General features: G+C 38.3%; 1 protein-coding gene across 1 annotated transcript; it reads right to left on the bottom strand.

Annotated features, from left to right (window-relative positions):
• Window positions 1-232: 232 nt before the first annotated feature.
• LOC148327404 (uncharacterized) lies at window positions 233-14,257 on the bottom strand. The gene is made up of 4 exons (XM_088308334.1): window positions 14,197-14,257; window positions 4,588-4,719; window positions 440-525; window positions 233-340 (listed from the first exon to the last, which is right to left on the bottom strand). The coding sequence occupies exons 1-4, from the start codon at window positions 14,246-14,248 to the stop codon at window positions 299-301; spliced, it is 312 nt and encodes a 103-aa protein (XP_088164460.1). The 5' UTR covers window positions 14,249-14,257; the 3' UTR covers window positions 233-298.
• Between the last annotated feature and the right edge of the window lie 2,641 nt (window positions 14,258-16,898).

Genomic DNA, 16,898 nt, shown 5'->3' on the forward strand with positions numbered 1-16,898 from the left:
TTGTCTTGTCCGGTACACCTGATTGTTATCAGTCCTGCGCAGATCTCGCTGATGAGCTGATTATTTGAATCAGGTGTGTTGGAGTACATCTGAAACATGCAGGATAGGGGCCCCCAGCGGCCCGCTGAGGGAGAGCCTTCAATTGATCTGAAATGCATGTTTTTGAGAATGTGGGAGGAAGCCGGAGAACTCACAGATGGATTTGCATTTGCAGACCTCATCTACAGACCTCCAAACACCCGCCGCTGAACCTCACTCCTTTGCGGTTTTATGTCTGGAACAGTGAATTGACTGCAAATTAAGAGCAGTAATGTGAAGAGTGATTATGATTGAGTGCTACCTGGAAAACAAAAGGGCAAGGGAAGAAAGACAGATAATGATTGATTGTAGCTAATCCAATGACGAAGGAATTTGGGAGGGAAATATATATCGTACTGACTTCATAAATTACGTTCTTCTGGTCGGCCACAGGGATTAAGACAGGAAACGGCAACAATGTGGTCATCCCGGTGACCGTGTCCGTCTCTGTGAATGATGAAGTTCAGGAAAAGGTAATTAAGACATTCTTGCAATGAAGACAAAAAGAAAAGAATAATACGAGCTTTTCTAGATCAGCGCGTTCGCCGATTTTTTTTCAATTTTCTTGCCTTGACTTGCAAGTGATTACTTACGTTTTAAGTGGGCTTCCGATATTCCACCACTCAAGTGAAGTAAAAAAAAAAAAAAAGGAAACAATTTTGAACTTCTTAGTGGAATTTCAATTTACTAACAAATTTGTAAACACATTTTCGATATATATCTATCTATTTCGGGTCTCATTGTTTTTTTTTCTTTTGTAATTAGCCTTCGACAACACTTTGCACCCAAGAATGTGAAAATTGCAATGAATTGGGTCATAAGGAAGCGCAGGTTTTTAGGACTTAACTTTGGCAAAAGAAAGACAGAAAGGCTGCTGGTAGCAGCTGCGGCGCAAGCAGGGGAGAGACAGATAGACTTTTTTGCAAACTACTTTCCAGAACCACAAGCTACAGCACGCGGACCACCCGGGGTCTGCAAACCCAGTTGAAAAACACTGCTCTTAATTGTCATTAGTTCTAACATGAGTGTGGATGATTGTTTTGTGAATATGTCGCCCAGTATGTGACTGATGACCAGTCCAGGGTGTACCAGTCCCCCCCCCTTTTTTTTGCTAGTTTTTTGGTCTGCACGCCACTGAGTGCCATTCTGGTTGCATCATACCGAGATGCTTTTGGAATACTTTCGTTGTCCTTATTTGGCTGCATGAGCTTTGTGGTGCATGCTGATTGTCTACCACGGGACATTTAAAGGCAAAATAGTGTCTTTGGCCACAGTGGATGTGAGAAGGAAACAGTAAGCAGTGTTGAGAATTGGCATTTTTTTCACTAGTAGTCATGGTTATGAGTTTATTCTTGTAATATGACGACAAATTCGAGTTCAATTAAGAGGTTTTTTTTGTAATGTTATGAGCATTCACATATTATGACTTATTGGCATATTATTACGGCTTTATTGCCAAAAACATTCTTCTTTGGATGATTGTGACTGCGCTCATAAAATGACACTTTTATTATTATAAAGGTTGCAAGTACAGAATAAGACATCATTCTGTTAAAATGACTTAAAATGAGTTAATGAGTTATTTCTCATCATCGTCTCACTTCGTCTTCCCTTAGTCTCCATCATGTTTATTTTCTTTTGTAATATTGTGACTTTATTTGCACCATAAAATTACGAGTTCTTCTTTGACGTTTATGACCGGGTAAACATTGCTTCATCCAGCAATATGTGGACTCTTTGCCACTTTTAACCTGCCGATACCTGATGATGTCATTCCTATGACTCACTCAAAAAGCGTGGACACTTTTGGAACATCAGTCGCCCGGGAAACTGAATTTGGCCCTTTTTCTGCATTCTACGTTGCTATTCCAGAAATGACTTCTTGGTAAGGCTGCCTTTAAAGGGCAGGCATATTGGTTGCGTGCAGGTGTTCAAGATGAGGTTGCCAGCAACAAACGGACAGGCAGAAGAATAAAATAGAGTTTTGTGACGCGAGGCAGGTTGTCATACAGTACGTCATTCAGATTGTGGGGGAAGTTGAATACAGTGAACCTCCTCCATTCATGGTACAGCATTTGCAAACTCAAATAAACATGAACCGCTTTCGTAACCATTACTCACAGAAAAACTCATCAATTCTTTTTTATTGGCATATGGTAGATAATATGTATTATATTTATTGTATTGTAGTGGTTAACCCTCACCAAAAAATAAAGCATTTGTCCATTTGCATCACCAATGTCTGCTTTGGCTCACAATTGTTACGCCTAATTGGGACTAAACACAGAATCAAAACCAATGGAACATGTTCTTATATATAATGTTATTAAGGTGCTTTAATATCATGGCTTCTGGTATATTTGTGGTTTAAACTAGCAATATCGGAAATGATAATCACGATTCATCGGAATCTGCTATTCGACGATTGGGTTGGTTCTTTACTCTGGGGCCCACTATGTTCATATTTCAGAGTTATTCCTCGAATTTGGCTACGTGCAAAAACTTTCTCTTTTTGGTTAGAGGGCAAAACATCTTGCAGATAAAAATTTATTGTGTTTTCAATATTTTACAGAGATGTGGAAATAATTAGTTGTGGGCTCTGTGAGGATCAAGGTCTCAATTGGAGAGGAAATGCTGGATGAGCATAGCCTGAAGGTCGTCTCAAGGACTGTTGTGCGTCCGTCATAAAGACACGATGATGGTATGTTACGATGTGGACTTTATGAATTTAGATTATTCATACTAATGGGGATAACTGACTCACATTAGTTAAACTTGTTAAAAGTTGGAACAAAAATCCTGCCCTAACAATGTTTCAATGTGGCTGCTGAGCACGTATTGTACCTGATCAAGGTCTGCTCGGAGAAAGTAGCAAAATTATGCAAATGGATGTGAAATGGTGTGATGAGGACACTTGAAGGCTTGAGTGGCTTACAAAAGGTTTTTTCCCTGCCGTGGAGAATATGAAGTTGACATGATGGATGTCCAGGTTCTTTGTGGTGAGAGTGAACCTTCACAGAAAAAGATGGGAAGGTAAGAAAAATTACAGCTAAGGGAATGGGGAAAATTATCCTCCGTGCGCCCCGTGATATAAATGATGAGTCACGCCAATGTCTTCATAGACACGATGAACGAGATTGAAACCCTGGCATGTCCACTTCCACATACAGCAATGCCTAATTTTGAATCCTTATTAATATTAAAGAAAATAAAAGAAAAACAGAAAGGTTAACTTACAACAAAATATAACTTTGTTAACATTGTTTTTTTTTTCAGGCGGGTATAGAAGAGATTGAAGTGCATCAATTTGCTTGAAATTAATAAAATAATTATATAGGCTTGCTACTGCCACCTACTGTAGTAGATGTGCAATTACACTTTATTCTAGCACATCGAAACAAAACCAAAAAAAAAATCATGTTATATTGTTATATTTGTGCAACATTTAAAAATGCTGAAATATCACTGGACAGTAAATAAAGGTTTTATAATGGTGACATTTTAGATCATAGGTGTCAAACTCTGGCCCGCGAGCCAAATTTGGCCCGCAGTGTAAATATATTTGGCCCACGAGGCTATACCAAATGACTACTATATCATTTTACATTCTATATGATAATAGTAACATCCAAATTTATAATATTAATTTTAAAAACTCAACATTGCATTGCATTAACAAAACCACCTCTAATAAAAAATTGTAATAAAAAAACTCAGCATTTATATTGTTTTTAAAAAAATTAAATGCTTTGTTCAAGTTTTACTTTTCGGCCCACTGCGGATTTGAGTTTGACGCCCCTGTTTTCGATCATGGCGCATCCATCCATCCATCCATCCATCAATCCATTATCCGATCCGCTTATCCTCACGAGGCATGCTGGATTCTATCCGAGCAGCAAATTATTCAAAGCAAGTCAACATAATCATATTTTGACCATCCTCACAAAATGGATTATGGTCTCAGACAAGACTGTAATTACAGTGCTGATGCACAATTTTTTTGTTGTGTTCACACATTTTCTGTAAAAAATAAATAAATTAATAAAGGGAATATTATTATTATTATAAAAAAAATTTTAAAAAAAAATAAATAAATAAATCACTTATAGAAATGAATCCAGCTTCCCGTTCTCCCAAATGATTCCAGTAGCTCAGCAGTTCCCACAGATTTTAGGGGCTTTGAGTTGACAGATCTAATTAGAGACAAGGTTCAGGGCTAAGCCTCTCTGATGAAGTGGGAGACGATACCCGCACGTTGCTTATGTAATCACAGCACACCAAGTTCTCAGCTCGCCATTTTCCACTTGTGATCCAGTGTCCGGAGGCGCATGTATAAAAGGGAATCAATATGCAGTAGGGTGCTGCCAATTGGATCTTAGCGAGTGACGTATTATACATGCAAACAACACTCGGCGCAGGAGGGGGCATTTCCCGCACCGTAGAAGAAGCTCGCATGAGGGTAAACAAGAATTTTAGCCGCACATCGCACCAGCTCGAGACATATCTCACCCACTCTTTGAACTGCAAGGCCGCACTTGGGCAATATCTCATTCCCCTCACAGATCTTCGGGTGGGCCTCACTTCGGAGAGAATCGTACAAGTTGCCTGAGGTTTTCTGCGCAGGATCTGAGGCATTCGCTTCTGAAATAAAAACAGGATAAGACGTCCTGTGGTTTTACACGGTAGTACAATTAGTGACTTTGCACTCAGGGCAGTGAACCCAAAACAGAAAAAAAAAAAAGTCACATATTTTTGATGCTGTGCCTTATGGGAAGCCGTTTGAGCATTCAGCCTCCTTTTTAAACTTTTGTTGCTAAACGGCGTTAAATAACTGGCCAAGAAACTATCTTCGTGTGTCCCCACGACTTTCCGTGAGCGGCACATCGTGTGAGTAAATGATTGGTGCATCTTTCGGTCAGGCCTTGTTGTTGCTCAACAGTCTCTGATTGGTTAGTTTAATTCGTTAATTTAATTTCCACCATAAATTTAGAAATTATAATGAAAAAATAATTATAAATAAATAAAAAAATAAGAAGCGTTACGTGGGGCAAGAGACTGATCATTTCTGTCTAAAACATTTTTGTAATATTGTTAAAAAAAAATGTTTAGTTTTTTTTTGTTGTAAATCATAGCAACCAACTTAGTGTATCCCAGAAAAAGTCAAAAATGACCCTTTTGGCCTAATGTGGTGGTGAATCCCTGCATTGCAATCTGAAGTGACAAGACACAAATCATAATTTTCCACAATCATACATGGCTTGGTTTATACAGTTCGTCACAATATTGTGCTTATCAAACTTTGCGATCAGTAAACTACATGTCACTTCCCGTTTCCTTTATTGCTATTATAAATCAAGCTATCATCAAAATGAACTTGAATGCATGTGCACCAGCATAAAGTGTTGACTAGGTTAAAAAAAAAAAAAGTTTGGAATATTCAGGAAAAACAAGAAAGTAAAAATTCTTACATACTGTACATTCAAGATTCGTACAAATTCAACCGTTTTTGTTACTCAACAGCCCTCATCTTAACGCATGTCTGTATTTATGAATGCAATTTTACAATATCCCTTTTTTAATCATAAAATAATTGTATTCTTTATATGATACAATTTCAAAATTATAATGACAAATGTCTATATTTCTTAATTATATCATAATTCTAAAGATTCATTCAACAGAAAATTTTGAGACTAAAAACTACATAATACATGAAATAGTCTCATAATCTCATTAAATCTTCTGCACATGTGATTGTGATTTTTTTTTCGATTAAAATTTTAGCCTATATATTCCGAAATATTTCTTAAATTCAATTTTAAATAAAATGTGTAAAGTTCTTTTTTTTTTTTCGTAATGTTATAGCCCCGTAATTCTACAACAATATCATTGAACATTTTTTTTCAATCTGTCACTATCATTCTTTGCTTCACAAAGCAGAGTTACTTCATTTAAAAAGTAGCGGGGAGTGAAGTATGTGCCATTTTAATGGCAATTAAAATGAGCACATCTCCAACTTGATAAATTCTCACATCAGAGACTCATCTGTTGTTTGCTTCCAGAAATTGCCTAGCTTGGCATTTTCACATAAAATGTAATGGTTTTGTCCTTGGCCGTGCTAACTCACCACAGTCACAGCCAGTTTTTATGAAAAGTGGCCCAATTTCCTGAGAAACACGCCAAAAGATTTACACTCTCCTCTGCATTAGTAACAGTGTTGTATTTAACGACGCCAAAAATATGCGGCGCTTTATGTCGGAAAGTTCAAGGCATAAAGCACACTAAAGCCTGGACTGGTCATCAGCCAATCGCAGGGTACATACTGTATCGACAAACAAGCATTATGGACAATTTAGAGGTTTGATTTACCCGTAGAAATGTGGGATGAAGCCCAAACACTTGAAGGAAGGCCAGAGCGCAGATTCAAACCTGCAACTTCAGAACTGAGACGATGAGCTTACGACAATGTCGCCCAAGGCGTGAGTGACCATTGCAACTGAAGGTCGTGCAGTGACGCGGTGCTCGCGAGTGGTATTGACATTCCGAGCGCGCTTTTCAGTCAAGGACATCGGAGCCCGGGAACAATATATCAAGAGTGCCCATGTGACATTATTCAGAGCATGTTCCGGCCACGTGGAGCAGGGAGTCGCCCTCAAGTCGACTTTCCAAGAGCCCAGAGACGGTAACACCGTCGAGCTCACAAATCAAGTTTACGGTACTCACATTTGAACACTCGCTGGCATTTCAAGTAGAGTGCTGTGCGCTGACATACATGCTGTGGTTGCATTTGACATGCACTTAACACTAAGCAAACAGTGGGCATGGATGTGACACTAATAAACTTTATTGCCTAGCAACACCATGAAACAAAACACATGAAATATGCTCAAGTGTCACCCCGATGATAAAAATGATTCTTTTCAAAGTTAATGTTTACTTTTAGCGACCTTGTCGGAGGGGAATTTATTTGACGATGAATGTGGTTATAAAACTGCACGACATCATACTGAGGGTTCGACCTAATATAGTTATATTAATGTTATTAATGTCAGTTAGAATAGTGTCACGCAAAATATGGCCCGCGGGCTACATCTGGCCCACTCGTTTCTTTAATCAAGCCGACCCATTCAAATGAGCAGAAGTCCCGTTAAAGTTGTTTCTCAAAATAATTTATTAAAATGTATTTTATTCATTTAGCTAATTAAATAATTCATTGTTGATATTAGCATACAGTAAATAATACAACATAAAAAATACATTTAACAGTGAACATTTAGCAACATAATTTAATTTAAAATTTTTAAATAATCAAAGAAATTATCAAATGAACTATTAGACATCCACATTCCTATTTATTTCTGTTAAATATTCGGTTCATAGTTATTAATTAATAAAATGCACAGTATTGAACATTCAATTCATTTTTTGCTAAATCAACAACAATTAAATTAATCATCGAAAACCTGAAATTATGGGGATTACTGCTAATCGAGTTTTTCTTCAAATAAACTAATTTCCATGTACATTTTAACTCAATCAGCCCAGCTGTCATCGTTCAAAAATCAAATATGGTCATTGAGCAAAATTAATATTGAACCCGTAGCAGCACACAAATGAGCACGCGTTCATGCGTTGCATTTGAAAGGAATCGTACGTAAGCTCAAAGGAGGAGAGAAATAAGCCAAGCTAAAGCTGATCCTGGCAGGCCTGTCAGAGGCCTGTGTGCTGCACGTGATGAGAACATAATCAGCACAATTTCAGACGCTGCTAGTGCGCCTCTCTCAGTCCATTAACTTCCTATAGCCCGGTTAGCTGCTGGTCATTGGACAGTTTGTACCTCTGAGTGTGCTGTCGTGGGAACCGAGCTCCCTTTTCTGTTGAGTTTATGGCACTCATAATGTCCTTGTCGTGTACACAAATACTGTTAGAAACATTTGGGACTAGGAACTTGCACTAAACTTAAGAGAGCACTCAACCAAGGCGGCCCTGTTTAAAAAAGGGGGATGGATGCATTGATTTGTATTTTGTGATTTTCTATAAGCTTCAACGGAATCTATATTTTTTGGGTTTGTTTGTTTGATTATTTGCTGCAGAATTTGCCATCTAACTGCAGCGAGCAAAAAAAATAATAATAATAATAAAAAATCCCAAATACAAAGGGTATGTTTTAGATCACAGTGGAATCATCCAAAAAGTGGCAGGTGTATTCATGATTTTATCATATTTTAGCGCAGTTTGAGATTTTGTTTTTTAAATGTAACAGCCCTTCCATCAAAGGCATCATGAAACAAACAGCCACTATAAGTTGTTGCCAATGTTCGATTTTATATTCAATATGTTTTCCACTTTCTTTCTGTTGGTGTGAAAAGCAGGATTTAAGGGGCAACAAAAACTAGAGTGAGCTGAAATACTGTACTTCCTGTTTTCAGTCTTCTTTGGTGTCAACTAAATAGTGTGCCACCATCTAGTTGTTAGAATTACCAGAGATGAGCACTTCACCCTTATCGTCCCTCCTTCCTTATTCATAAAAATCGTCCTCCGCCCCCGAGAGAGGGCGACGATAACCACTGGCACTCACCAGACAGACTGGTGATGTCATTTTTTAATTTTTTTTTATTTCTCAGCTTGAAACAAAGTGAAGTCACTCCCTCCCGCTTATAAACATGTGAACACGCATGTAACAAGCGGCGCGTTGTGATATTTCACATTTGTAATGGCGGATTACACACGCAAGACAGGCTCGGTGTGTTTCTTAGCGTGAAATGGGCGTCCGTAGGTACGGACAAAAACCACTTCCATCCTTGCTTAGTACATCCTTTAAAAAAAAAAAAATTCCTATCCTCCACAAACGAGTGTAATAAATTAAGTCAATGTTCTATTTTAAGCAAAAGCACAATTTTGGATACAGCCCCATTATGTAATGCATTTCATCGGTGCACCTAATGCATGTCTTTCAGGTCAACGCATGACTAATTATTGCTGTTCACTCACTCGGTCTTCACGACAAACAAAACAATTAGCCTCGGCACTCCTTGAGGCGGGCGTGGGGTTCCCTGATGGCGGCTTCCGGTTTTGGGAGGCACGTGGCACCGTATGGGGTGGCAGCCCCCTCCAGCATCTCGCTGCTTCTGTCCAGTTTCATCACATCCATTTCGATAAAAACCACAATAGAAGAAGCACATCAAGCGTTCGAGCACACAGCGTCGCACCGCACGCCGGAGCAGTTCAACAGGATAGATTTACATCAGTTAGCAGACATCGCAGCTCACGTCTGGACAATGTGACAGCACATTTGGCAAGTTGGAGTTACTTTCTGGAAGGATCCTCAACAGTCGTGTCAATTGCATTGGGACAAAATGTGACCTCGGAAAATAGCCTGGAACAGGATGTCAAATGAGGTTTGAACGTGACATAACAATTCAAAATAAATGTTCTTACTCTCATCATGTCTGAAAGCACATCCACCACGATAACGGCCGTGATGTATGAATAGGAATGTCCTCGATCTATATTTAGGTGGTGGTTGGGCACATTGTCATTTTATGACCAGTCAGGCCGATTTATTGGAGCAAAACCGTTGCTGTTATCACGCCACACGTGTTTGAGATAACAACTTGTAGAATCGAGAATCTTTAACGGTGCAATCCAAAATCAACATAAAATTGTAAATGAACACGTGAGTACAAAGTCATAATGGAGGTGCGCAAATGAAGTGACGGGGTGCAAATAATTCCAGCAGACCGTTAAATCCTCCACTTAATCGATGTGGCGCCAAGTTAGACACTTCGGTCTTTGCTCAAATTGTTTATGTTGGATATGAGAGCTCCATTATGTCAATTTAATTTGTTGCATCCTCACCTAAAAATCCATCCCCTTTGGCACCTTTGTGGTGACACGGTCATCAAGTGTGAACTTTGTCACGCCCACCCTGACAAATACTAAATGGGAATCGAATGAGTGGTCAAGAATCCCCAGTTCAATTGAGCATAATCCTCTTAGCAAGTGAGACTTAGTTAATTAGTCAGAGAGTTCAGAGAATTCAGTCAGCTCATTAAGAGGAACGACTGAGGATTATGCGCGCTCTGTATCAATGTCAGCCTTTGAAAGCAGTCCAAACAGCCCCAAAAATCCATTTTATGACATCACTTGCTGGCATTGTGTTCAAATCAGAAGAGATGCGCTCACAAAACTGCAGGGCCATTTGGAAATGAATAAAAGTGTTTGAATAGAAGTTATACAAGCACGTGTTATAACAAATTGGCATCTTTAAGTTGAACGTTTTTCCAAAACTTCACTCCTACTTAAATTTTAATGACTTTAACATTTGGTTTTGCAGTGAGGGTAGGCAAATTTCAAGGGTGGCCAAATTTTTGTGTTCAAGGCTCACTTGAGATTTTTTTTTTTAAAAAGAAGTCAAGTCATTCAAAATGGCGCAAAATATTCTGAATACTTAAATATTCATTTTTAATTTTTATAATGAATTTAGCAAATATTTAAGAAAATATATACATTAACAAAAAAAAAAATCAGTTTTAAGGGGAAAGCAGCTGCATTCACCCCCCTGCAATCGCTCAATTTTGTTACCCCTCTTAAGGCCAAGAAGTGGCTTTGCATATTTTTATCTAGTTGGTAGAGTGTGACAGCAAATACTCTACACACCACTGGCTGATAAGATACTAAAATGCTGGTAAATGCATAATGCAAAAATACATAATTTTCTCTGCATGATACAGATAAGGATTAGTTGAATTTTTCCTTAGTCACCAAAAATATTTAATTCACATATGTCACATAAGCGTCCTTCACTGTCAACACTGATACATATCTGCACATCGACAGAACGTTGTGGAAGAAATTGCCAAGCAGAATGTTGTGTTCTTTGTAATAATCACAAAAGCATTGCTATGTTTACATGTCACTACATCTTTTTCCAGCCACAGAAAGCGCAAAAAAAAAAAGACGCTGAAAGCACACATTGGGGCAGGCCAAACAAATGGCAAACTTGCAACGTGCAAACTTACGACTTCTTCCAACAAGCAAGTGTACAGCTGGTTGACACGCAAATTCTATTCCCAACCTGACGGCGACATTGAAGGCCTGCATGCGCCGCTCCTGTGGAAGCCGTTTGAAAAGACAGAACAAAGGAGGCCAGCAGACAGCAGACTCATTCCAAAGCGTTGGGTCACATCTAAGCACCGATTCACAAAAGTCTACAACTGACTAACAGATCAATTCTAATCTAATGGAGCTGTTGGATGAAATCCTTGGAAATAATTATTTGTATTTTTTTCATCAATGAAATAAATTGACCAAATTTGGACATAGGGTAGAAATAAAAAGTATATATATATATATATATATATATATATATATATATATATATATGTATATATATTTTTTTTAATTAATTAATTTATTTTTTTTCAAGATGGGAGATACAAATCATCTACTGAAATAATGTGGTTGCACAAGTGTGCACACCCTTTTAATATCTGAGATGTGGTTGTGTTCAAAATGAACCAATCACATTCAAACTCACAAATCCATTTCAGATGTTCTAGTAAGCTTTTCCGGACATTTATTTTGCGTGCTAGATCACAATGATAGAGAAGGTTGTTTTTTTTTTTTTCCAACAATGAAGATAGGTGTGGCATGCTTTGAACATATTACAGTCCATTTTGTATTGAACAAGGATCACATTTTTGTCTTTATGCAAAACATATCAAAGCAGCAACAGAAAAAAAAAATGTTGTTTTACGATATTGTTCAATTCTCCCTGATGAGTCCACCCTGGTATTAAATAAATGAGGCCGTCTCATGAACATAATTACTTCTGTCAATGAACCAACAAGTCTATTTGTCGCATTTACAATTCATTAATGTAACTCTGGTCCACCTGTTGCAGCTTGGATCTTATGTGCTGCGGAAGCAGTGATGAGTCAGTTTCATTTGGACTTTGACAGAGTTTAATAAGAATTAAAAAAAAAAAATCCAACTGTTTCCATAGCTTGCAGCTGAGCAGATAGTAAAAATGTCCTGCGGGCAACCACAAATCCCATTTATTTTTAATTAATTCATAAAACGTCATTGAGCTTATGAATTAAGTCAGTTTCATCTAAGTTTAATACACATACAATTTCATGGCATTTTTGCCAGGCTCGCCTTCAGATATTTTGTCGGAAAACATCAACATGTTTTATGCACACTCAACACGTAACTGATTGCAACATAGAGATGCTGTTTTTTTGGGAGGGAAGGCATGAGAGAGGAAAAAAAATCAAATGATGAAAAACAATATTCGTTTACTCATCTTGAAAATCATGCCAAAGAAAATTGTGATTCATTTCTTTTCCCCAAAACGGTAAGCTCAAGACGCTCCAGCTGAGCTTCCATTGACGGATGAGCAGGGCTGATTTCTGAGCATTTCCATTACTGAATCTCAGAAGGGCTTAGATTGTAGAAACGGAGACCAGGGGTGGGGAGGGTTACACAGCAGATGCTAAGAAAATGGAAAATGAAATATGAAAAAGAAGGACGGACCAGTTTACATTGGCATACAATTGCACTGCGTCATATTAAGACCTGCTTCTTACAGCACGGCGAAACTTTTATTCTGCAGGAAGGACAAACATCCATGTGGCGCAGTGATGTACATCTGGTACATCTCAAATCATAAACCGGCACGCTTTTGAAATTTGTAAAGTTAATGAAAGCAAAACACGCAGTGCCCAAGATGGTCCACCAAAGAAAATTTTCGTCCTCTTTTTTCATTAGACGCCAATGAAGCAATGATTTTTCTAGCTGTTTTTGTGATGCTTGAATAAACTATGGAAGATTTTCAACATCGATTCTTCGTAAGACAATTTGATTGTGTATACATCCTGTGCTTTGATACACGTGCAACCTTGGGTCAAACTGCTCGACAGAGGTTACAGATACAATCTTGTGAGGCAGGCAGAAGCAAGGAGGATTTAACAAGCATCACGCTACGGCACTACGATGGGGTTCGTTCTTAGTCTCGGATGTTTCCCATCATTTAACATCCTGCACTCATTTAAAAAGATACAAGCACGAATGGATGTAAGCGAATCACTGAGATGATCAACGAGACTCTTCAAGAGTTGTGATTCTAATCGGACTGTAATAAATGCGTTATAAAAAAGATGAACTACAAACAAAGACTGAACTGTAATATCTCAAGTTGTCAAAATTTGTAAGCAAAACGCGCAATATATTGATTTGATATAATAGTTACTTGGATCAGAGAGAGCACAAGCAGCTTCCTATTCAGGCCACGTCTCTCAGCATCGAGACTCAAAGCCTGAAAAATTGAATCACATCACAGAAGAGGAAGTCGAGGTTGGCTTCATCTTCATGTCCCACTGTTTCTGCGTACACTCATTGATATTTTACAGACCGTCTCAAAGGGGCTTCTCAGCTTAAGAGAATCTAGAATACACATTGGGTTTTTGCAAAAAGTCAATTATCTAATTATCACAGAGCTGAAAACTGATTTTTGGTCTCCAGACTGATGATTTTCAGTAAATAAAAGAGTGCACACGATGTGGTCAGACAAGATTACGCGGTAGGCTCCTGTAAGAAGCTCTGAAGAGATAAGACATTGGATGACAAGCTGAGTGCCGTCTCCAAGGAGCACTTTCAATTCGAAGCTCCTCGATCACTCCACAGCGCAATGTTTGCAGTGCATTAGGGCACCGGGCTATTTAATCGTCTATCTCGCAGAAAATGCAACATGTGCAGCTTCATCAAATCAGCCCTCCCGAGCCATCATGCTACGACATCCATCACTCAAACTACATGACTGAGGCATTGTTGGCGCAGGTGTTCGAAAATCAAATCAGTAAAAATCCCAGTGGCGAGCTGCGATTCATTTAAGGTTTCCTAAAACAACACTGGACTGGACGAACAACTCACAGGGATTATGAGCATTTTTCTGTTCATCAAACAGAATCAATGTTAACGTTCTGCAAGACGGTTGCACGGCAACTAAGTGATGGATGCCGTCTGCACCCTGCTGAGTCTTGAAAGACAGATGAGGAAATATTCATTTATTGACACATTGGCAGACAAGAAGAAGGCAAATTTAATTACACTTACTACAAGGAGGGCTGCATCTCTTCTCCGGTTGAACGTGCAGCTTGGGACTCATCGCCCTCCGTGTCTGGACTTTGTGTAACCCAATCTGAGACAGCTGGATTTGGGCAGACAAGGAGCGCGAGAGCAGAGACGACACGTTCAATTAGACTGAAGGGCTCAGACAAGCCCAAACAATTTGCGTCTGCACTATTTTGTACAACTTCATAGATTACGATGAATACGACGGCATTCATTGATGGAAATACTGTATCACAGAAGGGAATAAGAACTTGAGTTGGATGCACTTATGGTTATTCCCATAAAAATAACTTCAGTAGTTGTTACATAGTTATTACACATTGGTCCGAAGTTCCAAAGGTGGACTTAGCAATTAAAATACAAACAAAAACCTTTTTGTCATATTAAAACAATCATCATGACTTGACTGTAGTATAAAATAAATATAATCTGTGAAAAAAATTTGATATAAAGTACAAGAAACCACCGCGCACACCCCAGTAAGTCACGCTTTTGTTGTTTTTACTCCGCCACGGTTTCCTGTAAATCAAAAAAGAGGCGCGGGCCAAAGAGGGCTGATTTATTTTCAAAGATCCTATTTATCATGTACTACCCTCAAACTATAATGTTTTAACAAATATGACAAAAAGTGATTTGACAATTTTTTCTTCCTTTTTTTTTTTTTAATCACTAACTCCCAGTTTAAAATGCAATCATTCAACTTCCAAGCCAAGTTGTTGGAGCCAAAGTCTTCACAGACCGAGCTACTACAGGGCCCCCAAAAGGGTGATTAAAGATAAGTACAGCTCTGAAAGTGAAACTGCAACATTGAATCTCTTCATCTTAACGTGTCAAACTGGCCCCGTGCTTGTTAAAATAATATTATGGCTTACAATGCAGCCTGGAAAATTGCAACCTAACTCTCTTCTGCCTCCATATTTTACCTTTTGAAACCTAAGAAATGGCATTGAACACACTTGGATGCCTCTTTCTTGAATTACATCAGGAGTAAGATAACCGCAGTAGATTAAATGCTCTTGGCCTTAAATATCACGTCATTTCTGTACATATAATATTTCGCTCCATTTTTAGGTGATATTTGTTTTGCAGGAGCATTGATTGGGATATCGAAAAAACAACTAACCAAAATAAATGGGTGTAAAATGTTGATATTCTTTTTAGTACTGATCCATACAACTAATTTCCAAGTTAATTTGCATAAAATTTAACTAACAATTGAAATATAATCACCATGCCCTCTTAAAGTATACTTAAAATAAAAATATATTGAGGCTAAGGCAGGCCCTGGAAAGTGTGCTCTTTTGCAATTAATAAAATAAAAATAAAAAATAAAAAATAAGGCGTACTTTTCTTGAAATTCTGAATCTTACAACCATAGGAGCTTCACTGTACTCCAAATTGTAAGAGTTGGTTTGAAGCACACTTGAATAAACGCCACAAAACATCCCAGAAACACGTTGCTATGCTGATAAAAAGTGAAACTATCCAATTCCAGATTCTTTTTCAAATCATTCCACTTGCTTTGAGCCCCAAGAGGAATCTGGCGAGCGTTGGCGAATTTAGTAGAGCGGCCTCATGTGATGATGTTCTACAGCAACTCCAACAGATAAACCTCACGTCAGCTCCCGATGAAAGCCAACGTGACAACGTACCGATTACAGAAAAAGAGAGTTAAAGTTAGATTTGCACAAAAGCATTTCACCCTCCAGTGGTTTTCCACGAGGACGACGTTCCATTTGACACATGTAAGACAAAGGCAAAGCCACTTTGCGACCCTCTCTGGCTCTGCGGAGACTCTACCAAGCAGTGTTACCTCTAATTTAATAACCAGCTAATTGGACACAAATGGGCCTTCTCTTTGAACAGTTGGAAAAATAAGCTGAAAGCATTTTGTTGAAATGATGATAAATGACTGGGCCAAAAGTAGAAGACAATAGAGTTATTACATGACTTGGAGATTTATATAAACAACTGCGAGAATCAGACAATGCTGGCAATACAGAAGACTTAATCGAGTTTTTCTTCCCCTTTTGTTGGACCGCCATTTCAAGGTAGGAATTGATTTTCATCGTAGTTATCAAGATGAACATGAATCAAAGCATAACCGAATGAGACATGACGGTGGTAATAACGGAGAATGCAAAATATATGAGAAATAAGGGATATGGTCATTTAAAAAACAATTTTAGTTCTTGCTGAAACTTTATTGATACAGAAATTATCTGTCACACCATTGTAAAAAACAAACAAACGTACATTTTGTGCAGTCTACCACCTATTTACTAAATACAGGCACAAATCTATTTTCTCGCACAGATGTGGAGGCTAATTTACAAACAGAGCACATCCAACTGTGTTGGCCAAACGTGCTAAATTGACAAACAGTTCTGGGAGCAGAATACGAAATTAGATTTAGCATAAGCAATGTGATTTCTTTTTCAACCCTGACACAATGTGCAATGTTTGATTTTGCATCTTTAAATACGGTGTGTGAAAATCAGGTGCAAACTGTGCATAACCGTCCGTGTCCAGCAGGGCAGGCAAAATGAGCGGCAACGGCCACAGTGGATATTTTTTGGGAGACTCTTAATGACTGACTTGTATAGTTCTGAGCAGTTTTTGGGCCTCGTCTCCCAGGTTTTAGGAAGGGAGTTAGTTTATAGTGTCAAACTGTAATACTGTAT

The sequence above is a fragment of the Idiotropiscis lumnitzeri genome, chromosome 11, assembly GCF_059441095.1.
Source record: "Idiotropiscis lumnitzeri isolate Australia: NSW breed Sydney's pygmy pipehorse chromosome 11, RoL_Ilum_1.0, whole genome shotgun sequence".
Classification (NCBI taxonomy): Eukaryota; Metazoa; Chordata; class Actinopteri; order Syngnathiformes; family Syngnathidae; genus Idiotropiscis; species Idiotropiscis lumnitzeri.